Here is a 24536-nt window from a genome sequence, read left to right as displayed (position 1 = left end):
CTTGATGTGTTTTGGTTATTAAAAGTTTTTTTAATTGTCAAATCATGAGAAACCTATTATTAATAAATGATTAGTGTATTTATAATTATACTATTTTCTGAATAGTAATTCTTTTTTAGTAAACTTTTAACTCATTTCTTTCTGAATAGTAATTCTTTTTTAGTAAACTTTTAACTCATTTCTTAGGATTTTGAGATCTGAATTATAAATCCTGGAAGTTTACATATGGTAGTACTCTTAACATTTAAACAGAATTTGTTTCTACCCTTCTTATATCACTCACTGTCTTGAGTAATAGTCACTTCATACTGCTGGATATATTAGGTTATTTCACCTGAGATAGAATTCAGAATACCTGTTAGAAATAACCAATTAAAATACCAGAGAGATGACTCGGGGGTTAAAAGCACTCACTGGCTGCTCTTGCAGAGGACCTAGGTCTGGTTAATACCCAAATGGTAGTACACAACCTAGGTTGTCGTGGGAAACATGGTGGCATGCAGCCAGACATGGTGCTGGAGAGGTAACTGAGAGTTCTATATCCAGGTCAGTAGGCAGCAAGAAGAGTTACCCACTGGGCCTGTGGCTTGAGCTTCTGAAACCCCAACCCCACCCCCTATGACACACTTCCTCCAACAAGGCTACACCTCCTAATAGTGCCACTCCCTATGGGCCTATGGGACCCTTTTTATTCAAACTACCACATGCCCCAAATAATAGCACATTTCCATGCCACTATTGGAAATCTTTCAGTACCCCACCAACAATAGCAAAACTAAAGAACCAGGACCAGGCCGTCAGAAAGAAAGAACTGAACGTTTAGTGCACTACAACAGTCTTCCTTTGGAAGGTGAATGTGGGAGCTGAGGTCAGGGAGCCTGGGTCTTGTCCCTGAGAACAGCTATGACTAGAGAGCTGCATTCATCAGCACCCCATCAGTAAGTGGCTTCTGGGGTTTGTTTCTGTGGTGAGTCTAAGTATTCAAAGAGGCACTGAGTTTTATAGTGTCCCTGCTTTGTTCTCCCTCCTTCTCACATAGCAGAGAAGCCTTGATTTGCTTGGAGTTACATTAAACGCCTATAATTTAGGCTGAATTTTTTTTAAATTGAAGTACAATCTATAGGCATTTGTGTTCACAGATTTATTTTATTTTGAGACAAGGCCTCACTGTGTAACCCTTTCTGGTCTGGAATTCACTAGAAAGACCGTACTGACCTAGAATTCACAGAGATCTGCCTTCTGCCTCCCCAGTGCTGGGATTAGGTATATGCCACCATGTTTGGCTTGATTGTTTTTCCCCTTTTGTTTTTTAAATTTTACTTCTTTAATATATGTATATGGGTGTTCTGCCTGTGTGTATGTCTCTGGACCACATGCATGCCTGGTGCCTATGGAGGTCAGAAGAAGACATCAGATTTCCCTGAAACTGTAGTTATACTTGGTTGTAAGCTGTCCTTCATATGAGCAGTGGAAATTGAACCCATGTACTGGGCTGTCTCCCCAGCCTCAGTTTTCCCTTTCTTTAGGGAAAGTTTAACGTTTGATTTATTTTTTATTAGATAATGATAGGTTCCCAGTGTCTGCTTAGGTGTAGTTTTTTCCCCTTGAATGAGAGTGTATGTGAGATTCCATTGAGGGAAAAACTTTTAAGTTAACAGGAAGATCTTAAAAGATACTTACATTCCTATATCGTAAGTGACTTATATCTATATGGGAAGGCGGTTAAAGAAGTAATAGAAAGTATGTTACAACAAGGGAAGTAATAGTGAAGAAGAAACAGCAGTTCTTTCTCTGTTCTCAGCCCTACAGAGTAAGTGGTGTGATTCTGATTTATATTCAGTTCGCTATCGGAGCACTGATGTTCTGTAAGATTTACACTCAGTACACCATTGAGTACAGTGTTCTAGAAGAGCCCTTAAACCTGCAGTATAGTGAGTGCTTTGTGCTTTTCAGAAGTTTTAGCAATTACCCCATGCTTCCATATAAACCTCCTCATGACTGAGAAGTAGATAAGACACATGATAAATTAATCCCCAAAGATAAAACCTGAGGCCCTAGCTTCTTTACTTTGGATAAATTATTGTACTAAACTTCTGGATCTTTGACTACCTGCTGTTTCCAGTGGAATTTTACTGCCTTAAATTTGGAAGAACTGAATGAATGACACCACCGAGGAGCACTGGGCTGAGCTTGTGACGACCTTATTGTTTAATCAGCCTAGTGCAGAGGGTTTAAAGCTCGCATCTCCTTCCTGCCTTACTGGTGTTCCTCTGCCCTTCCTCTTCCGTAGAGGATCTTCAAATGCTTCCTTAAAGGAAGAGGACTGCAAGGAGCCTCCACTCTTCCATTCTGGGGATACCTACCCCTTATCTGACGGAGACTGGTCCCCATTAGAGAGGTGAGTATCCTTGAAATCTGTTTTCTTAAGGGAAGGGAGGTTTATCAGTAGCTTTTGTGTTATTTGATGGTGATGCTATTTCCGTTTGTGCAATAGTAGAGTAACTGTTAGGTAAGATTTAACATGAGTATGAACTGATTTTCAACAACCAGTTTGTTCCTAAATTTAATCTTATTCTTATGGTGCTTACCAGTTGTAAATCTGAATACTGGCCTAGAATTTGCCCAACCTACCACTAAATTCTAGGTCTTTGGTGTCAAATAACACAGTGAGAGAACATGTGGCCATACTGTTATAGTTTGTTATCAAACCTTTAGATTTTAAATGATTTTTTAAATTTTATGTATTTTATGTGTAAGGATGTTTGTCTGCATATAGACTGTGTACTCTGTACATGCGTGGTGCTCACAGAAGCCATGGAAGGAGGAAGTCGGATCCCCTAGGATGTTAGAATTACAGCTGATTATAGACTCAGCAGACAACTCTGAGCAGCCATGAGGTTGCTAGGAACCCAGGTCCTCCATTATCCAGTCCCACATTAACTAATTGTTAAGCTCACCTTCCTGTGTGGTTTTTGTCTTATAAAATTGCCTGTATCATTGGTTTCCTCTGAGAAACAAACAAATAATACATACCATGAAGGGTCTACAGAGGGCCTAGGAAGCCCTTAATAATCCTAACTGGCATTTTTATTTCATTAAAGAACTCAAGTGGAATGTGTAATTGATGTTTTCCTCAGAGGAGTTTGCATGATCACAGCTGACATACTCAAACTGACTTGTGCTTTTCTCTGCTCTGTGGGGTTCACCTAAACTGAAGCCTGGCTTCCCTTTGTTCTTGTGTTTGCAGCACTTACCCACAGACCATGTGCCCCAAGAGTGACTCGGAGCTGGAGGTGAAGCCATCCGAGAGCCTCCTCAGATCTGAGTCGCACATGGAGTGGACCTGGGGCGGGTTCCCAGAGTCCACCAAGGTATGGGGCTCTCAGGGAAGATGAGGATGTCTGACTAAATATTAGTAAAGAGTATTTTCCTTCGTTAAATGAAGGAAGCAGTTTCTTACCAAACTTACAGAGGATTATGATGGCATTGCCCTCTTGTGGTTGAAAAAGTGTTTAAAAACGTAAATAAAAATTAATATTTTCATAACATTCTCACAGTACATTTACTTGTAACTGAAGGAATCCAGTATCTTTTGTGTTTCTACCTAACAAATAATGTTTATTACAAATAAATATAGAAAAAAATTAAAGATACCTAAAGGAAGTTAGAGTTTCCACACTGAAATCTTAATAACTAAAGGTAGGGTGGGGCATAGCTCAGTTGGTAAAGATTTGCCGTCCATGCTCAAGACATTGGGTTCTGTCTCCAGCATCAGGTAGGAGGAAGCTCATAAAACCTTTCAGCTGTTCACACTGAAAGAATAATCAACTGAAAAATCGATTTTGTGAAATCATGTAGATCTTGGGTTGAATTCAGTTTTGTTAAAACAGAAATGTCCTTGGTTTTGATTGACTGCTTTAAGTTGCTGTCAGGAGCACTGGCATCATGTAGTATGATGAGGATTTTGTGTATACTATAAGCTGTTTCCCTCAAGATGAGTATTTTCTGTCTTACACTCTGAAAGTTGTCTATATAGTTTTCTCCAGTGTTTGACTTTGAGGACAATAGTTATGAATGTAATTCTTATAAAAATGACATTGAACAAAATACAGTTACTTTGCCAATTGTGTCCTGTTTCACACAAAATACAGCTAACGAATATATTACCATGTATAAAACTAACCATAACAAACACATTTGAAGTTAGTTTTTAAACAATTCACCTTTGCAGGTCACCAAAAGAGAACGATATGACTATCATCCAAGGACTGCTACAATTACACCATCAGAGAACACTCATTTCAGGGTAATTCCCAGTGAAGACAGCCTCATAAGAGAAGTTGAGAAGGATGCTACTGTTGAAGATACTACCTGTACTATAGTGAAACCCAAACCTAGAGCCCTGTGTAAGCAGCTGAGTGATGCAGCTTCTACTGAACTTCCAGAATCACCTCTTGAACCACCTCAGATTTCATCTCTATTAGATGCAGACCCTGTTTCCAGCCCATCAGCAGAGCCTCCCTCAGAACCCAAACCAGCTGCTAAAGTAGACTCACCAACAAAGAAGAAAGGTAATTGCTTGACATCACATACCATTAGTGCAGATGGCATGTTGTTTCAATATTTTAAGTACCATGTGATAGCCTATCAGTGTAGATGATATGTTGTCTCAGTGTTTTAAGTACCATGTGATAGCCCTTTGTGTTTGTGCTGTCCAGTCAGAACCTGTCCCAAACTTCATTGTGATGACTTACCCATTGTGGCTTATCTTGTTCTCTAAATTTCCACCAAAACAAGACTTTAAACTTCTGTGCTTTTGTATTATTGGTCTTCCAAGACAACACTCAGGAAGCTTTTAAAAAGTATTTAGTAAGAAGTAAATGAATGAGTTCCAACCCATTGATGAGCACAGAGACAGCACCATCGTCAACATGAAGAAATCATACGTGTCTTCCCCAAGCATACTAAGTATGTGTGCTGTGCTTTTATACTAAGGTCCTACCAAGATTCATATGCTGTCTTGAATTATTAACTAAGAATGTTAGTGAATGAAATCTTAAATGACTTTCTGCTTAAATAGAAATAAAAATGGAACAGAGAAAAAGTGTTGTCTCAGACATCTGCTTAACTGAAGCAAAATTAAATCTTTTGTAGGTTTCATACGGTTTAAGAACAAATGTCTACTAGAGGCTAGAGAGATGAGTCGATGGAGATAGACAGACAGACAGACAGATAGATAGATAGATAGATAGACAGATAGAGATATATATCTCAAAAGTGAAGTAGTTATTCATCTAAATATAGGTAGGTAGATAGATGATAGATAAATAGATAGATGATAGATAGATTGACAGACAGATGATAGATAGATGATAGATAGATAGATAGATAGATAGATAGATAGATAGATACCCACCCATATTTAGATGAATAACTGCTTCACTTGGAAGAAAAAAATAAAACATTCCATATCACAAACTGATTCAAGCTCAGATCATTCAGAAATAAGTTATTCAAACTAAGAGTGTGGCTATCCAGGGTACTTGTGGCCAAATCTGACACATAGTTGATGGTGGCTCTCACCAAAATTTATCTAGTGTTTGTTCCGTTCTGAGAACTGTTAAGGGGTGTAGCCAGTTCTCATTTGGTAGATGCTTGGTTTTAATGTAGGATATTGTGTAGGAATTTATAGACATGAGAGCTCAGAAAGGCTCCTACCATTTCTGGCTTTATTCTCTTCACCTCCCCCTAAACCTGATTATGAAAGTTTTGTACATACTGTGGTACATCACTTAATGGCAGGGATATTGTCTGAGAAGTATGTCCTTGGGCAGTTTAGTATTATGTGAACATCGTAGTGTTTTTATACAGTATAAATCAATTGACCTGGCTTCTTGTTGCAGTCGGGAGACACAGGAAACATGAAATGGTGCTGTTGCCAGTATAGAATGGCATACCATTATGTCAGCAAACAGATCATTACCAAGATGTCCTGTACAATAATTGCATGTACATACTAACATAGGAGTAATGGTGCCATAGGTGTGTTTACGCCTCCACCATCGAACGTGTCACCCTAAGATGCTATAGTAGCCAATTGTCACTAGGTGGCAGACATTTCCAGGTGCATTATAGTATTTGGGACGACCATTGTCTCTGTCTCCACTAAAGTCGTTATGTGGTACAGCACACAGCTCTGTCTCCACCATCTCTTGACTTAGAAACAGAAAGCAAGTTCTAGAAACTGTGACATGTCAGTCTTAAATACCACAGGAGATGCCACCTAAGTCTGTTCTCTGTATAGCTCCAGTACTGTCACACACACACACAGAGAGAGAGAGAGAGACAGAGACAGAAAGAGAGACACAGAGAGAAAGAGAGAGAGAGAGAGAGACAGGGACAGGGACAGAGACACAGACAGTCAGAGCACAGGCCAGGACAAGGTAAAAAACAGGACAAGGCTGAGGTCCATCATTCTTAGAAAACTTTATTTTACCACAGAATTGTAAGTAGAGAATAAATTCTTACCTCTGTATGGTTTTGTTTTATTTTTTAACTAACAGGTGTTCACAAAAGAAGCCAGCACCAGGGACCTGATGACATTTACCTTGATGACTTAAAGGCTCTGGAGCCTGAGGTGGCCGCTCTCTATTTCCCTAAAAGGTAGTATGCATTAGTGTGCTGAGGGGGGGAACAGTGTGAGATACTCTGAGCAGGAGGAACAGGGTGATTATCTGTTAGCCACATCTGCTTATGGCTTCTGCTTTGGGGAAGCTCAGGAATAGTGTTGGTTGTTTTAACTATAGTGACTTGAAAGTATTACTTGTTTATGAAAACATATAAAAGTATTTGACTTTAGAATTTAATCCCCCACCTCATGTGTGTGTGGGGGGGTGTGGGTGTGTGTTGTCCCCACACAGAGGACAGGAGACGCAGTTGTTTCTTTCTACCATGTGGGTTCCAGGGATCAAGTTCAGGCCGTCAGGCTCCCACAGAAGCACTTCTGCCTGCTGAGCCATCTTGGAGCCCTGGATTAGTGTGCTCTTTACAGTTGTTAATAACAAACTGAATATGCTTGAGGAAGTTTTTTGGCGTTTGTTTTATGTAATTGCATATTTTAAAATAGTACATTTCAGTTTGCAAGCATTTTACAAAGAATTTCTTCACTCCTTTGAAGAGTGTGAAGCTACTTGTGAACTTAGTCATATAAGGCCTCATTCCAGGGGACCCTGTGTCCTCATGTTGATCACAGTTCCTGCCAAGTCACAACACCATTGTCGTACCCATCCCTTATGATTTTAAGCAGTGTGACCTCAGTGTATACTGACTGTCTTCCCAGGTAACCTCTTTTAACCTAAGAGGAATTATTACTTTTTTAAAAAAATGTTTTTTTAAGGATTTATTTTATTTATTTGAGTATACTGTAGCTGTTTCCAGACACGCCAGAAGAGGGCATCAGACCCCATTACAGATGGTTATGAGCCACCATGTGGTTGCTGGGAATTGAACTCAGGACCTTTGGAAGAGCAGTCAGTGCTCTTAACCACTGAGCCATCTCTCCAGCCCATCAGCTTACTCCAGCCCCCGAAGATTTACTACTTAATCCACTGGTTATAAAACTATTTTAACATGTATTTTAGGAGGTTCTTAAAGTTCTTTCCTAACTCTATACCTTAACTTATCTTAAAATGTCACATATTTCATTTGAAATAATGGGTTTTTAAAGATGGAAGAATTGAAATTGCTCCAGTTTGTTAAGGGTGGGAAAAATTCAAATGTAATCTCTTAGAATTATGACTTTCTCAAGCCTGGCAATAGTGGCACACACCTTTAATTCTGGCACTTGGGAGGCAGAGGCAGGTGAATCTCTGAGTTCAAGGCCAGCCTGGTCTACAGAGCAAACTCTAGGACAGCCAAGGCTACATAGAGAAACCCTGTCTCAAAAAAAAAAAAAACTAAATAAAAATAAATAAATAAGGGAGGAAGAAAAGGAAGGAAGGAAGGAAGAAGGAGAGAAAGAGAGAGAGAGAAAGAGAGAGAGAGAGAGAGAGAGAGAGAGAGAGAGAGAGAGAGAGAGAGACGTTTATGACTTTGTCTCATATTTCCCGATCCTTTTACTTTACTTTCACACTAAGAATTAGGGAACAAGGCCAGATATGCATGGTGACACATACCTTTAATTCAGTGCTTGGGAAGCAAAAACTGATAGCTCTCCATGGCTCTGAGTTAGAGGCCAGCCTGGTCTACAAATCCAGTTTCAGGATAGCCGTACAAAGCTATGTAATAGAGAAAACTGGTCTCAAAAAAAAAAAAAAAAAGAGGATGGGGGATAGTCACTAATGCAGTGAAATATCACTGTACTTGGTAATAATTTTACTGGTTAAGGCTACTGTCTGTCCACTAGCCACACTTAGCTTTAGGACTGACTACTAAGACATGTCATAATTGTTCTTTGTCATGCTTGTCACCTTCTGTGTTACTAAATTGTCTTACACGTATCCCATCATCCCTGAGGGTTTGACAGCTTGCTGAGTCAGATGGCATCCCTGTGTTGACATGTTGTTACCGTCTGAGGAGTCCAGCTGCTGCAACTGATAAAGTTTGGGGAGAGCATTCCAGCACTGCTGTTGGTGGGGTCCCCCACACAGGCATCCTTCTATCTCAGGAGCCCAGGAAAGACAGTGCAGGAGCTAAGAGTACACAGCCATCTTCTGTTCTCATCCGAGGGTGGGTGTCGCCTCTCTGCCCTCGCACAGGGCATGGCTCTCTAACCCTTTTTAATGAGGAGACAATTTCTCCATCACTTTCATGTCTGTTTGGAGTTGTGCATTACAGTTAAGAGAAAATTTCCCCAAACCTAAAACTCCTTCCGAGTCTGAGCATGTCTGTGTATCTGCACTGCTGCCACCTACAACTCCACTTTTAGGTTTATTTTTTGTTTTGTTTTGTTTTTCAGAAGTTTATATTGATCTCATCAGATGTGTCATGCTTTTTCTTGCTTTAATAAAACTTTAAAAATCCTGCCTTCTTGTGTTAGGGATGTGATTTAGTGGCCAAATGCCTGCATAGGGTCCTGTTCAATTCCCAGTATTAAAAATTTTCCCCCAGCTTCTAGGAAAAATCTGAACATATCAAATACTAGGCTAAATATTCACCAAAGTTTAAAATAGTTAATGGTTGTGAGTAAGAGATATGGTGTTCCATTTCCTTATTTCACTTTTATGTTCCATTACAAAAGGTTTCCAGTGCACTCACCCTCTACCACCAGACTTTCTGTGCCTTACCTAGAAAAGTAATAGTAGTAAGGTCCAGACCTCAGTGCTACAAAGACATTCTGCATTTTCCTGATGGCCAAGCCTTCTGTGTATTTTTTCTTGAGTAATTTCTGCCTTTAAATTAGTTTAGTTTTAGAGGGTATTAAGTTGTTGAGGGAGCAGTTTGACTTAAGACTATAGCCTTGGACCCAGTAGTTTTCTCCAGACTGCATATTACCATGCCTTTTTTCCTGGAATGCAGGATCAAAAGTACTTCCAAATGTCAGATTTTTCCTAACTGTCCTGTTATTTCATAATGACAACTTAAGTTAGTGCTTATAGCTTGTTCTCCTATAATTAGAGTCAGGAAGGCCCCAGTTGAAAGTCCAGCACCATTGTGAAGTGTTTTCTACATTCACAGTTAAATTTTTCATATTCAGATTCTTACTAATGTCATTTATGATGTGATTTTTAGACACTACTTTAAAAATCTGTAGAGTGGGGTCACTGGGAAGATGGCTTGGTGGATAAGAGCACTTACCTGTGATAACATAAGACCCAGAGTTCAGATCTCCAGCACACACACAAAGAAAGGTGTGGCTGCTTCACATGCCTAGAACTCCAGCATAGGGTGATGGAGACAGGTGGAAGATCCAGGCGCTCTCTAGTTGACCAGCCTGGCCCACTTGTCACGTCTACAGCTCAGGAGGACATGTGTTTGAAGGCAGACAAGCCTGAGAGTGATGGAGGAAGACACCTGCCTGGCATTGTGCTCTGCGTCTCCATGTGTGGTATGCCACACTTACACGCATGCATGCGTCATGCCCTCATATGCCTCAGAAATTATATTAGATTTTCCTTCTATTTGTCTTAGGGGATAAGCTGTTTGATTTAAAACCCTAGTGGACCATACACTAAGGCAAAAATACAAGAAGTCATGACAGAATAAGCACTTCTTTCTCCTTCCTTCCCTCTGCCACAGTGACACGGATCCAGGTTCCAGGCAGTGGCCTGAGTCTGACACATTCTCTGGTTCTCAGTCCCCACAGTCTGTGGGAAGTGCAGCTGCAGACAGTGGCACCGAATGCCTCTCAGACTCTGCCATGGACTTGCCTGATGTAACTCTCTCCCTCTGTGGAGGCCTCAGTGAGAATGGAGAGATTTCTAAAGGTATGCTGGACAGCCATGCCTGGTCATCTCTTGATTTAAAATCTGTCCTTCTGCACAGATTTAATTTAATAAATTACTGGCATGAGAAAAAAAATCTAATGAGAAATGTACTTTGAAACATTGAATGCTGTCTAAATTCTTGATTGGCCCGAGTATGGGGTACTTTTCCATAAAGCCACATCCTTAGAGCCTCAGAGTGCCTTTGTGTGGGGAAGTTTTGTAAGGACCTTGACCTTGAAGATTCTGATTTCAAATTCAGAGTTTGATACCTCAAAGACTGTGCTCTCTGCAGACCAGTAAGGTGGGCTCAGACTGCATTGATCCTGCTTGTGTGTAAACATTGCTGAACTATCTGTGGGGCTTTCCCAGATGCCTTCCTGACAGGCACCAGGACTCAGAAGTTGTGGTGCAGTGGCTGCCCACCAAGTAGACAGTAGCAAAAGAGTAGGATTACCTCTGTCTCCTGCTTGAAAGATTTCTGTCCCACGTTCTTACACCTCTTGGTCCCCCACCTCCTGTGTTAAGGATTGAATAGAGAGCGCTTAGCCACTGAGCAGTGTGCCTTAGCTGCACCGATCCCTCTTGATTTTAGTTTAAATAACCCTGAACCAAATTGCTTAGGTTGACCTGCATAGTCCGGACACATTTGGTTCCCTCAGTTTTCCTGCCTCTGGCAACTTTATATTCATTTTAAAATATTTTTTTTCTCAGTTTTCCACTGGCCTGTAATGGCTGTTTCTAAGAAACAAGATTTCTTTCCCATGAGTAACACCATCACTTTAGTGCTATCCTCTGTCTCTTCCCCTTTCGAAGATCTAAAAATGTGAAGAGACTGGGTGAACACAGCCCTAGACCTGCCTTAAAATGGAGCAGGGGTGCATGTCATAGAACGGTATAAAGCACACGTCATAGAACGTTATAAAGCACACGTGTTGGGGATTATATTTTACATTGGTTTGGGCTTTAGTTTGTTTGAGTCCTAAAAATATGGAAGTGTCTTGACCAATATGGAAAACAGCTTTTTTTTTTTAGAAACCTTTTTTAGGCCCACAAGTCCTTTAGTGAAGGGACCCTTGCACTCCCGCCACACTGATCTGACCGATGTTTGCTTTACAGAGAAGTTCTTGGAGCATATCATCACTTACCATGAGTTTGCAGAAAACCCTGGCCTTATTGACAACCCAAACCTCGTGATACGAATATATAACCGGTAAATACTGATGCTTTGACCGTTGCTAAGTACTCTGCAGTATTTAACTGACACAGTTTTCTTTGCTTTAAACTTTGTGATCCCATAAATGAGTGCACAGACAATGGTTTGTGAGGCTAGAGCTTCAGGTTATTGTTGCCTGAGTCCTTGAGACACTGGATTTTTTCCCCCTATGGGTTTTTCAACTCAGAGAAATTTGGTTTAAAGCAAGTCTTCAAAATTTAGTTGCTCATCTCGTTATTGAAAAGAATAAACAATTTGATAAGTTATTTTTTCTCTTTCCTCGTGTCTTCCAACTCTCCCTCTGCCTCTGACCTTCCTTCCCAACCCTGCTTTGCTTCTGACACCAACTGTGTAATGGTTTTGCTCATTTTTTTATTTCTCATAGTTACTACAACTGGGCGTTGGCTGCTCCCATGATCCTTAGCTTACAGGTATTTCAGAAGAGTTTGCCTAAGGTGAGTGATGTGCATTTGAAACCTTCTTCAAAATATCTGTAACATACAATAGTCATAAAGTTTGGGTTCTCTTCAAGGTTTTGAGTCTAAGTATCAGTGGTCTACACTGCTATATTTGCCCACCAAGGCCACGCTAGACTCCACAAGAGTGAGTGATGCTCTGCACGCCTCCCTAACCCCTCAGTGCTCTCAGCAGCGCAGAAGGAAAGGCAGTGTAGTCTCTTGGAAATGACGAAGCTCCGAGGAAGTTTGGTGGTGGGAGGCCTTGGTGGGAACAGGGCCAGTGGATGTGGGCCTCCAGAGTGTCAATGGCTGCCATGGGCATAAGGCTTGGGATAATGATGTACATATTTCGCATCCTTCCTTCAAGGAATGTCCTCTTTGTTAACATTAATGACTCCGTGTTAATCTGAAACAGCATGAGTCTGGGAGGTGAAGCTGTGCCTAATGTCTCAGCAAAATGGGAAACACTGGAGCCTTCAGGAGAGCTCTTAAGGTTGTGGAAAAGAACTGTGAAAATATGAGTTCAAAAATAATTTCTTGACTATGCAAGAATATAAGAATGTGATATGAATTGTATGAGGGACTTCATGAATCAAAAGGAACAGAGGCAGCTGCATTAATGAGCCAGCTTGTCAGAAAGATACAAAATCAGGCAGATTTCTGAGTTCAGGGTCAGCCTGGGACACAAAGAGTTCAAGCCCAGGTATGGTAGGAGTGGTGATTTCAGGATAGAGTCCCACCCAGCTAGCTTAGCATGTGTGAGGAACAGAGCCAGGCAGAGCTTGAATTCTTTTGCACTGTTAAAAGGCTTGCTGTCTCCTGAGAATTAAGTGACTGGGGTCACAGGATGCATGTTCATAGAATAATCAAAAGGGAATAACTGGATTGGCATGTAAATTAAAGATGGGACTTTGATCCGCTTGAGACGAGCTAGCAGAAAGCAGTAGCATTGTTTTTAGACTTTTCTCTAGTGAGAGCTGAGCCATCTGGAGATCTCTAGAGAGTGAAAACAGCTCACAGGAATTTTCTCCAACAGGATTTCTGACTTGGTTGGAAAAATCCCTGGAGAACAAACATGGCTCTTGAATTTTTCTGCTTTCTGATTTTGATCGGAAAACCCAAAGATTACTTTTAGAATTTTTTCTAACAGGATTTCTGGCTTAGTCAGAAGATCAAGAATTTTTTTATAGCAGCTTTTCTGACTCTGGTCAGAAAACTCATGAGCTATCCAGTTAGCTTTTAGAATTTTTACTAGCAGAGAGAGCTGTCTCAAGCAGAAAACTAGCTGCCTCAACCAGCGAGTTTTTAGAATAGCCACAAAATTGGACCCACGATTTGACTTTGAGTCATTTCTTTTCACCACTCCATAAAAACCCCTCTCAGGCAGCCGGGCCTAGCTGAGGCTGGTCCTTGTCACTTTCTGTAGTGAGACACTGTCTACAGAGTAATGCAGTGCGGATGCAGTGATTACAGTCCTAGTCTCATGAATTGACCTTCACTGTCGGCAGGCCACAGTCGAGTCCTGGGTTAAAGACAAGATGCCAAAGAAATCTGGTCGATGGTGGTTTTGGCGAAAGAAAGAAAGCATGACCAAACAGGTAATGAATCTGATGATTTTAAAGCAACTTTTTCTGTCACTCATAAGAAAGCAGGCCAGAGGCACGGTTTGTAGTGACAGCGTTGAGTGGCTCTGAGGGGTCACTGCACTGTGCTGGTGCTTTTTACAGTGAAGGGATGGAGCCATTTGAACTGGCATGTTGGGGATAGAGCTGGGTGGACCTGGGGCTAACTTTGAATTTGACTCCAGAGCTCTGCCCCTTCTGCTTCCTATGTCAGGTCTGTGGTGTGAGTAAGCAGTTACAATCCTACACAGACCCGCATGCAGACACAGGGAACGTCCCTTTAGCCGAGCAGCAGAAGAGAGAGAAGGCTTGTTCAGAGATCCACACCCAATGAATGAGGCTTCATCTTCCAAAGCCTTCAAAGGGAGAGGGTTCTAGGAGTTTTACCTGTTGCTTTTCAGGTAGCAGAAGGGTTGGTCCTGCTTCACCACTTCATGTGTGTATCATTGTGGTCTCTGACTGCTTTTCTCCCTTTTGCAGGTGCCAAGCAGGTGGGAACAGGACTAGTCACTTCTGCAGGGCAGTCCAGGTTGTCTTACTAGTGACCTGACTGTTGGGCCAGTTCTATGTTGTGGTTTAACATAGTACTCTTTAAGTGCCCTGCTTGCTCCCAGGACAGCTTTATAAGCAGAATATGATTTCTGCCCTTCAAAAAAATCTCAAGTTTCCAGTCATGTACTGAGATTTTGTTTCCTAGGGAGGACTGCAGCTGAAGTCTGGAGAAACATTGTACATTGACAGTATTTTTCTTGTAGTTGCCAGAGACCAAAGAGGGAAAATCCGAGATCCCTCCAGCAAATGACCTGCCTTCCAGTGCTGAGGAGCCAACCAGTGCCAGGTGGGTACCTTGTCTTTTCTCCTACCTCACAGCACTTGGACTTCCTGCTTGATTGTTAAAGCAATTCTGCTGAATAGCCAGAAATACCTTTTTTCTATAGAGAGACATGACACTTAGGTGGCTTGACGCTGTCTCTTGGCAGCTAAGAGCGGCCTTTCCCAGTTTACAGGATTGAATACACACATCAGTACTTGTAACTGCTGTGCCTCCCACAGAGCCAGGCTGCTAGGAAAGGCACAGCTTTGGGAAGGGATCATCCTGGACACAGCAGAACTACTGTCCTCTGTCTCTGCTCCCCTGCTTTTCCAGTGTCCGAGGGAACATGAGAACGCTTCTGAAGGGCAGGTTGGGTGTATTTGAGTTGGTTGAGCATGTTGTGTGTTCCTGGGCTTACATTCCCAGCCCTATGCGCTAATGGCAATCCTAATTTATCTCCTTGGTCTTCTTACTTTCTCTTTGGTAAAGAGTATAAAGTGTACTTACTGACTTTAGGATATTCCCTGCTGTGTCCAGAGAATGCCATGGGGTCTACCTGCTCTCATTTTGCTAATGGTGTTTTAATAGACAGAGAAGTAACTGCCTGCCACTTACAAGGAGGAGGAACAGGGCGGGCTTTTACATTGTGATGCCATAAGTAAATGGATGCGGATGAGTGGTGGTGGAAACAGTTCTTGCCATCCTAGAAAGGGCTGAAGGGTTTGGTTTTGAGACCACGTCTTCCTATATAGCCCAGCCTTGAACAGCTCCTCCTGCTTCTGCCTTCGCCTTCTCGGGGCTCGGATTATGAATGTGTGGCACTTGTTTATTTTCTTGTCCTAAATTATAAAAGCATTATAAAATCTTGTCCTAAGTTATAAAAATTAAAAAATCAGTTACACTGCCTCTTTGTAACTAGTTTGATGTTGGATAGACCTGCGGAGAATGACACTTCTAGTGACGAGGGGTCACAGGAGTTGGAAGAAACCATCAAAGTTGACCCCATCTCGATGGAGACACTGAGTCACTGTGGGACGGCCTCATATAAGAAGTCCCTCCGACTCTCCTCGGACCAGATAGTAAGTGCTGTGCACTAGAGTTGTATTTGTGTAAATGTTCCTCACTAGGAGAGCAGCACCCCACACCTGGTGAGCTTGAGACATGCGTTCCTCCCCACCTAGACCCTGTGCCTCAGTGTCTGGAAATGAACCAAGGAATGGCTGTTTTTAGTGGGCTTCTTTGATGAATCTTACTTCACACTGAGCACAGGACTCGGGCTGCCTCTTGGGACTCAACAGCAGAGCAGTGACATTTACAATTCAGTGCCTCCGTCATACTTCCACTCATTTTCACTATGAAATGGCTTTACTGGGCTGAGCATGAGGCTGTGGCCAAGGCAGTGATTTCAGGTGTGATGGAGGATAGGGAGGTTGTGTTTTGGGGGGGGGGGGCATCAGGAAATCCTTGGAATTAGAAAACAGTAGTCAGGCAGTGTGACTTCCTCAGCCACTGTGACCATGCTTGAGTTTGGGCTGGACCACATGCTAACACCAAGAAACCACATGCCCTGAGTTTTGTTGTAGAACTTTAAACTCTGTTCCAAAGTACATATGTTCAACTCTCTTTAATGTTGTGCTTTTTATAAAAGGCAAAATTGAAGCTCCATGATGGCCCCAATGATGTCGTATTCAGTATTACAACCCAGTACCAGGGCACCTGCCGCTGCGCGGGCACCATCTACCTGTGGAACTGGGATGACAAGGTCGTCATCTCTGACATCGATGGGACCATAACCAAGTATGCTCAAGCCTCCCGTGGGTCACAGTGGGAAGGATAGGAGGTGGGGAGGCACTCAGTCCTCAGTAGAGAGCGTGTCCTTTAAGCCACAGCCCCTAAATTGTCCTGAAGGCAGCCCAAGTGAAGTCAGTTTATGACTGAAGATGAGGTGCATGGAACCATACAAATGAATTCTCAAAATTAACTTGCAAAATTTGGCTATCTGGTCTCCAAATTCTAGTGTTCAAAAAAGACATACTATTAAAATTTTAGGGATGGTGGGGGGAGATGTGCTAGTAAATTATTTCTAAGAATAAATACTGGGCTCTCCTATAACACTGCTTTTGGGAGTGCCTCTTCATGTATCATTACAGTGCTGCCTTGCAGCTGCACAAAATCAGGATAGAACCGCCCTGGTCCATCGTAGCCAGCTTGCACCCCCATTTAGTGCCTGTTAGCAGCCAGTTTGTAAGGTGGTTGGCTTTATGTGTTGGATTTCTGGTACCTGCTCAGTTTCTCCCCTCTTGGCAGGTCTGATGCGTTGGGACAGATCCTCCCGCAGCTGGGTAAAGACTGGACTCACCAGGGCATAGCTCGGCTGTACCACTCCATCAATGAGTGAGTGCCATCTCATGTGTCCCTCTGCCTCAGCTTAGCGTGGACTAAGGATGGGAGGGAAATAACTCATCAGTCTGTATGCAGTGTGTATTTATGGCCTGCGTATTCTTAGCTTTGTTTTCAAGAGTGTGCTTGCTATCCTGTTAATGGGTTTTACATGCCTAAGCTCAGCTCAGTTTTAGGCTCCAATGACTTAGCTGTGTAGTAAGATGTTATTTGGTTTTAGCTAGGATTTATCAGGAAGGCTGGTTTTCATCTTGGTTTATTTACTGGGCAAACAGCACAGGCATGTGTAGAAGACAGTTCCTTAAGGAAACGCTAGCCGTCCTTTTTGGGATCCTAGCGTGTCCATGGTCCATGAATCTGGAGATATATAGTGCCCATCTTAGAATACCATGATAGGAAATCAGAATGTGTCAGTTCCTCGGGTGTGACTTTACTCCCTATCCTAGAGAATGGTGTGTGTCCAACAAAATGTCCTTAAAATAAGACCCCTGGGGTTGTTTCTTTGCAGCAAATACCATAAAGATAGTCCAGTTTTGTTCTTTGTGGATCTTTTTCTGAGCTAGGTGTAGCATGTGCGTTCTGTCATTACTTTGTAGTTTAACATAAGCCGTTTTGCACATTGATCTGTTTTCCCACTGTATATAACTCAAACTGGTTTCCTTCTAACTAAGTTCAGGAATTTGATTTTCAAAGTAAACGAAAAGAACTTGATAAAAGAAAAAAAGTGTTTTTTTCTTTGTCCAAAAGATACACCTAACCAGGTTGCATGTATGTGTGTATATGTCATTTAGGAATGGTTACAAGTTTCTGTACTGTTCTGCACGCGCCATCGGCATGGCCGACATGACCCGTGGTTATCTGCACTGGGTCAATGACAAGGGCACCATCTTGCCTCGAGGCCCTCTGATGCTGTCCCCCAGCAGCTTGTTCTCCGCCTTCCACAGGTAGCTTTCCAGTGGGTCTGCTGGGTCCTTCCACAGGTAGCTTCCCAGTGGGTCTTCTGGGTCCTTCCACAGGTAGCTTTCCAGTGGGTCTGCTGGGTCCTTCCACAGGTAGTTTCCCAGTGGGTCTGCTGGGCTCCTTCTTGGGGGACAGAGCAGTGCTGGAGCTCAGGGCCCATTGGGCATGTGAACAGAACTCTGACAGGGTCCCCCAGGCTATAGTGTCTGCTTTTCTTCATTCCTTGGCTCTCTGAAGTACTCAGATGATGAAGTAAAGTGTGTCTTTCTACAGTGTTATCATTCAGATACTGTCAGGAGACTGACAGAGAGAAGGAAGGAGGTGACAGTGCCCAAGGACAAAGAAAATAGGTGGCTGGGAGCAGGAAAGTCTTTCCAAGAACGTAGTGAAAATTACCATTTTTAATTTAGTGATTGTATCTTTTTGTCTTTAGGGAAGTGATAGAAAAGAAACCAGAGAAGTTCAAAATTGAGTGTCTGACTGACATTAAGAACTTGTTTGCCCCGTCCAGGCAGCCCTTCTATGCTGCCTTTGGAAACCGTCCCAATGTAAGTGTCTGTGGCATTATGTGTGGGTCCTGTTTAAGTGCAGTTCAAGAGGTACATTTTAGGGCTCAGCCATGGCATGGCTCCATGAGCAGTACAGTGGTCATTTGCCTAGTGGGGTTTCCCTTGATGTACACCTCGTACCCCCAGACTGGCCATTGAGCCTGGAGTTTGCACATTCTAGGCATGCACTCTGCCATTGACCTATGTTATCCCAAACCCTTTTACCTTTTCTAAAATATTTTTAAAAATATTTTATGTATTTGAATACTTTGCCTGTGTGTGTGTGTGTGTGTGTGTGTGTGTGTATACCACATGCATGCCAGAAGAAGGCACAAGATCTCTTGAAACTAGAGTTACAGATGGTTTTACATCACCATATGGGTGCTGGGAATCGAACCCAGGTCCTTCTGAAAGAACATCAAGTGTTCTTAACAATGAGCCGTCTCTCCAGTCCCATTTTACATTTTTTGTTGAGACAAGATCTCAGAAACTTAGTCAGACTGGCCTTGAACTCACTCTGTAGTGTAGGCAGCCTTCTTGCCTTAGCCACCTGAGTAGCTAAGATCTATTGTCTGCACTAGAGGCAAGGGTTATTCAAATTCCCTAGCAGCTGGAGAAGTCTGCATTCGCTATTGACTCCAGGTCTGTTTACAGAAGGATGTCCTCCTCCACCCCAGTTTGAACATTTTCTCAGGCAATTCTGCCTACATTCTGACTGGTTCTCTGCCTTAAGTTCTAACTCAGTGGTTCTCAACCTTCCTAATGCTGTGTGACTCTTAAATACAGTTCCTCATGTTGTGGTGACCCCCAGCCATGAAATTATTTGCATTGCTAGTTCATAACTATAATTTTTATACTGTTACGAATCATAATGTAAATATCTGGTATGCAGAACACTTTATATACAACTCGTATGAAAGTCATTTGACTGCCCAGAGGGGTTGAGAACCACTGTTCTCACTGGTTCTGAACCATGCCCTTGGATCCACACTTGAACCATGGTGTGAGTTCTCTTCTCTGCCTTTTGAACTGCATCCTATGGGGGTGGCCTCCATATCTTGGGTTTACTAATGGTGTTGGCCCCATTGTCTGACCCATTGTCTGGGTTTCTCTAAAGACTTGCACTTTTCAGCTGATGTCATGGTTCTGGCTCATGAGGAGCCGGCTAAGTTTACATTTCTTCTGCAGGATGTCTATGCTTACACACAAGTTGGAGTTCCAGACTGTAGAATATTCACTGTGAATCCAAAGGGTGAATTAATACAAGAAAGGACCAAAGGAAACAAGTCATCGTAAGTACATTCAGACTGCAGCCAGCACCCTGCAGCCAGGTTAGAGATGAGGACAGGTCAGAACCAAGACAGGGCACAGCCTAAGAAGCAAAGCTACACATCTTTGAGTGTTTTCTTCCTTGTGGATAGCTGTTTAAGGAGTGTTTGTATGTGTGTATCTGTACCTTGAGATAGTGCTAGCTCTAAGTGTTAAGCAGCCCTCTTTTAATATTAAGAGCCAGCTTTACCACCCATGGTCTTGTCTTATGTATTAGTTGTAAAGTAACCACTATATGTCTTGCCCAACACTTGCAGGTACCACAGGCTGAGTGAGCTTGTGGAGCACGTGTTCCCACTTCTCAGTAAGGAGCAGAACTCCGCCTTTCCATGCCCAGAGTTCAGCTCCTTCTGCTACTGGCGAGACCCGATCCCTGATGTGGACCTGGATGACCTCGCTTGAACGAGGCCTGTGTGGCGAGGTGGGGGCACTGTCACTGGCCCTCTTACAGATGAAGACCCAGGAGCTGACAGTCAGGAACCTGCTTTCCAGAACAGGGACAGGGTCCCCGAAGCTGGCACTGCCACCTTCTTTCAGCTTCCTAAGCCACTACTGAGCACCTAGACAGAGGAATAAGAGGCACTTAGCCTGCATTAGACGCCTGTGCTCTGAGGCCTGTGCTCCATGACTTGAGGGCTCTCACGTGTCTCTGTGGAGTCATGTGCTGTGCTGCTCAGCTGCATAATTTACAAATGGAGAAACAGAAACTGAAAAAGAATAGACCAGCACATTACTACACAAAGTAAACAGTTAAAATCTCCGCTGGTCAGTTGGGATTGTTTCTCTCTATAACCAGGGCTTTCTTCAGAGGTCCAGTTAGTGCTGCCAGCTGCGTACATGTCCTCCTCAGGACACCTCCACTCTCACTCATTGAACTAGGACAGCTGCTTCATGTGCCAGCACCGGGAGCCCAGCTGCCCCAGTGTGGGCTGTAAAGTTGGGGGGAAACACCCTAGCATCATGATCTCCTCACCTGTCCCTGCCGCAGTGAGAAAGAAGTCATTTAAGTTGTTCTGACCTACCAGAAGAACAAATGCATACTTCATGTCTGGAGTGATGGTGAGACCTTGGTTTAAATCACAGGAAGGCAGTGGCTTCTCCTCAGAAGGGCAGTTGCCTTGGGTCCTGGGAGTCCTGTTCTCTGACACTGTCACCTGTCTTAGGTGGCCCTTGGGGCAGGTGTTTCAGGACAGGATTTTTGAAAGTCTGGGCTTCAGATTTGCTAAGGAAAAAGCCTTTGGCTAGTGGCATTGACCAGTCATTTTGATACCAACCATGAAATGAAGTCCATGGAGGCATAAGAGAGGGGGGTTGCTAAATGCCTATTGAGAGCCAGCACCTCAGCAGCAGCCCCAGCCCGTCACTCTGACTTGCCCTCATGCAGTGGATAGTGCAGGTGAGGCCTCATGGGGTTGTAAGCTACCCCTGCACCTCTCTGGCAGCCTCAGACACTGGCCTAGTGAAGTGCTCTTGTCAGATGTTGGGACAGATGGTACCAGGGAGAGTTATGTCCTCAGGTCTGCAGAGCCAGTGGCCAGCTGGGTGTGGACAGTCACTGCAGTGCTAACATCAAGAGAAGTATTGAAGGAAGGCGTTCCAGAGACCTCAGTGATTCAGTCACATCCCTCCACTGGGAAGATGGCAGTGTAGACTTCTGAGCAGAGAGAGCTGCTGTTAAAGATGGTTCCAACTCTGCAGTTGGATGGCCAGCCTGACCAGGCATTAGTTTGCTTCATTCAAAATAACGCTCACCTAGAGTTGGCTTAGAAACGGGGTGGTTATTTTCCAGATTGGAGAGTTGAATGTCCCTGCCTCATTTCAGTATTGCAGTTGAATGCAGAGACCATGGTAACATTGTTTAATTAAAGGAAAAAAAAAAAAAAAGACTGTGTGAAGATAGTTCTCCGTGGCAAAACCTGAGGTACGTGCTCCCAGCAGCGGGGCAGCGCAGGCTTGCACAGTGCTGACGTTGTTCCTATAAGCAGTTCACGTCTCCTTCATGAGTTACTTGTGTTCGGTAGGAGGGATGATCGATTACGTTTATGTGGAATTCTTGCCAGTTAGTGAAATAAGCTTCCACTTACAGCAGCCATGTGGGATTTGATGCCTAAGCCGTCAGCACCCTGGTGATTTAGCACATCTTAGCTTTAGAGGAACAGTGAGAATTGTGCACTTAACCTGAGCTTGGTAGGATCTCTGTGGTACAGAAAGTCTTATGTTTTCTCTCAGACCACGTCTGTCTGTCCTTTAGGGAGTCTTTGCCCAGCTGGTCTGCTTCCTCTTCTGACACTCTTTCTTTGGACACATGGGCCTTTTCAGAAGGTCCAGTGTAGGCTCTGGGTCTCCTGGCCTGTGTAGAGAGGGTGGCTGGTCCTTCTGTCCTCGTGTCCGTTAGCCCGACAGACACTTGGCACCGCACATTGATCAGTGGGTATTTAGGATAATGAATGTAACTCTTTCCTTATTGAAAGGAGTTTCCATGCTTAAAGTAGATGATTACTATTACTGTAGTGTTATGAAGTATTAGGTTTGTGCTGAAAATTCATTGCCATTTGTTACAAATGACATTTGTTCTTTCTGTGAAAGAGAGAAGCCCTTAAGTGTGTTTGCACACAAACCCCTAGATGGCTTGTTGCAGTGTCACCGTGTCTTCAGTGACAGGTGATGCTGAAGAGACACTACGGCAGACCAGCCACCCAGTCTTTCCGTCAGTTGTTGCATCAGTGAATATGGCCCCGTGTCTTTCCAGTTGAGTCTAATTTTAGTGTCGGTGTTGAAGCTTGCACTGCTGTGGAGCCGATGGCCGCTCTCCGTCAGGCTTGTCGGGCGTCCGAGTGGCCCGGAGCATGCACACACAACCGTATGGTCAGCCAGCGCTGCGCTTCCTGTGGTCTAACCCATTGCAGAGTCAGTTGGAAAAAGAAATGTGCTGTTGTAGTAACATGAAACAAAAGCTGCTGAACAACTTAGAGTGGAACAGGGCTGAGCAGCAGGGCACCTCTGCCCGCTGCAGCCCCTTGCCCATGGCGGGTGGGACCAGCCTCTGTAGTGCTCTTCAGAGCTCTCATCTGAGAGAAAACGGTTAAGGCAACATGAGCGAGTGTATCACATAGCCCTGGGAAGCCTTGTTTGAGAGCATGCTGGGGTTTACTTAGAGCCCTGTAAATGCTCTTTCCAGGGGAAAACTTTTTTTTTTTTTTTGACTTGAAGGCAGAGGAAAGAGTTTCCTGTTAATAATTATATCCAGCTGATGAAGTACTTGTCGTTAGAGCGCAGTTGTCAGTAGTTTACTGTAAACATCAGTGCAGTACCTTCAGTACGGTAAAGATGTTGTCTGCAGATGAATGGCTCATATTTTGGTGCAGTGTTTGATATTCACAAAAAAATGTTACAATAATAAACTAACATAAACTGAGTGCATTGGGCTCCTTCCTTCAGAGACATTTGCCCGTATCAGTGCCAGAGATTGATAATTACAATTAGCAGTTAAAAAGAAACGTCAGTTTGTCTGCTGACATGCTTGCCTACAGGACGGGCCTCTTCCTGCTGTTCACTTCAAACCCTGGTTCCAGACGTGAAGCTCCAGCTACAGGAGCTGGGTCTGCCTTGTAGGTTCTGTAGAGAAGTCACTCCTCCGTACGTCATTTCCCTACTCCGGTTCCCACATCGCCCTTCAGGCTTCTGGGAGTGCCGCTCGGTAGCTTGAATACCCCACCTTTAGTAAGCCTTTCCTGATGGTTCCCTCAGATTAACAGAGTGACATCATCTTTCCTAGCACAACCCCACATCATATAATCGATGGCAAAAGTAACGTGACATCATTCTCCCTCAGATCACTGGGCAGCAGGTACCGCACCTGCTGGATCACACACCCTTGAATGAGAATACTGTGTTTGCTGCTTTTTCCTGACAAGACACACAGAAGCCACAAGTCTTGGGAGTGGGACTCTATTTCTGTCTAGAACATATCTGATCATAAAGACAATGGAGTTTCCCTCTGGGCAGTTTTAAGTGCTGTGAGAAGGTCCCGTTTGGCAGCCTTCACCCCTGTACCTGCACGTGTACCTCCTTCCATCGTAAGATGGCACAAAGGATGGCACTGGTGTGTGTTTAAAAAGTGGGTGGGGGCCAGACGGTGCCACTCTAGACCGTAGGCCTGGAGCTGAGGTGTCTACTTCCTTTCATGAAGCAGATACGTGTGAGAAACAAGACCGATCGTCACTGGGAAGGCCGACTAGATGCTGATCTGGAAATGATCTAAAAATAGACCTCGCGCGTTCCGCCTCGACGATTCCATTTAATAGCACTTAGCCATTTAAATGGTGCAGATTGGTGGTGGTTAGTGTCAGGGGCAAAATGTTCCAGTTCTTAAAAAGTACCGCCTGTTTCTCAGTCTCCACAGCTCCTTGGTTAGAGAAGTTGTACCCTGAACCTGGTGGCCCTGTGGTATGTACCAGTCACTCCTGCTTCTTAGGAGGACTGCTTGAGACCAGCCTCAGTTTACCCCTCTGACTCACTCATGGGCACATGACTAGAGGGGGTGTGGTCACTGGGGGGGGTTGCTGCTGCTCCAAACTCCCTTCCCCGAAACAAGCTCTAGCTATCCCTGTTTTTCATCTCCGAGAAAAGTCTGGGGCTCCCTTTTTAAACCTGACTCCTGCACGGGCTGGAGTCCCGTTTTCACCCCGTTTTGTCTTGCAGTGAGTGAGCACACGACTGCTGCTGTGGTCGGGCTCACTCCACCTTGCCTGCCGGATATAGAGAGCTA

The 24536-nt window shown here is 43.7% G+C and overlaps 1 protein-coding gene across 5 annotated transcripts in view; it reads left to right on the top strand.

Moving 5' to 3' along the window:
- The window catches only part of Lpin2 (lipin 2), a 65887-nt gene extending 42703 nt beyond the window's left edge, over positions 1–23184 (top strand). For 4 of the 5 annotated variants that reach the window (XM_028762191.1, XM_028762190.1, XM_028762188.1 and 1 more), the window contains exons 5-20: positions 2291–2398; positions 3248–3371; positions 4232–4571; positions 6564–6663; positions 10237–10424; positions 11541–11634; positions 12023–12092; positions 13604–13693; positions 14473–14555; positions 15451–15610; positions 16180–16328; positions 16839–16925; positions 17723–17875; positions 18325–18439; positions 19628–19731; positions 20026–23184. In XM_028762191.1, the coding sequence (XP_028618024.1) occupies positions 2291–2398; positions 3248–3371; positions 4232–4571; positions 6564–6663; positions 10237–10424; positions 11541–11634; positions 12023–12092; positions 13604–13693; positions 14473–14555; positions 15451–15610; positions 16180–16328; positions 16839–16925; positions 17723–17875; positions 18325–18439; positions 19628–19731; positions 20026–20170 (2110 nt within the window). In that variant the 3' untranslated portion in view covers positions 20171–23184. The remainder of the gene's footprint in view (positions 1–2290; positions 2399–3247; positions 3372–4231; positions 4572–6563; positions 6664–10236; positions 10425–11540; positions 11635–12022; positions 12093–13603; positions 13694–14472; positions 14556–15450; positions 15611–16179; positions 16329–16838; positions 16926–17722; positions 17876–18324; positions 18440–19627; positions 19732–20025) is intronic. The other variant, XM_028762189.1, reaches the window with a different exon arrangement.
- Positions 23185–24536: the final 1352 nt, after the last annotated feature.

Source organism: Grammomys surdaster, unplaced genomic scaffold (assembly GCF_004785775.1).
Source record: "Grammomys surdaster isolate TR1022 unplaced genomic scaffold, NIH_TR_1.0 132, whole genome shotgun sequence".
NCBI classification, from domain to species: Eukaryota; Metazoa; Chordata; class Mammalia; order Rodentia; family Muridae; genus Grammomys; species Grammomys surdaster.
This window is presented reverse-complemented; position numbering and strand designations above follow the sequence as displayed.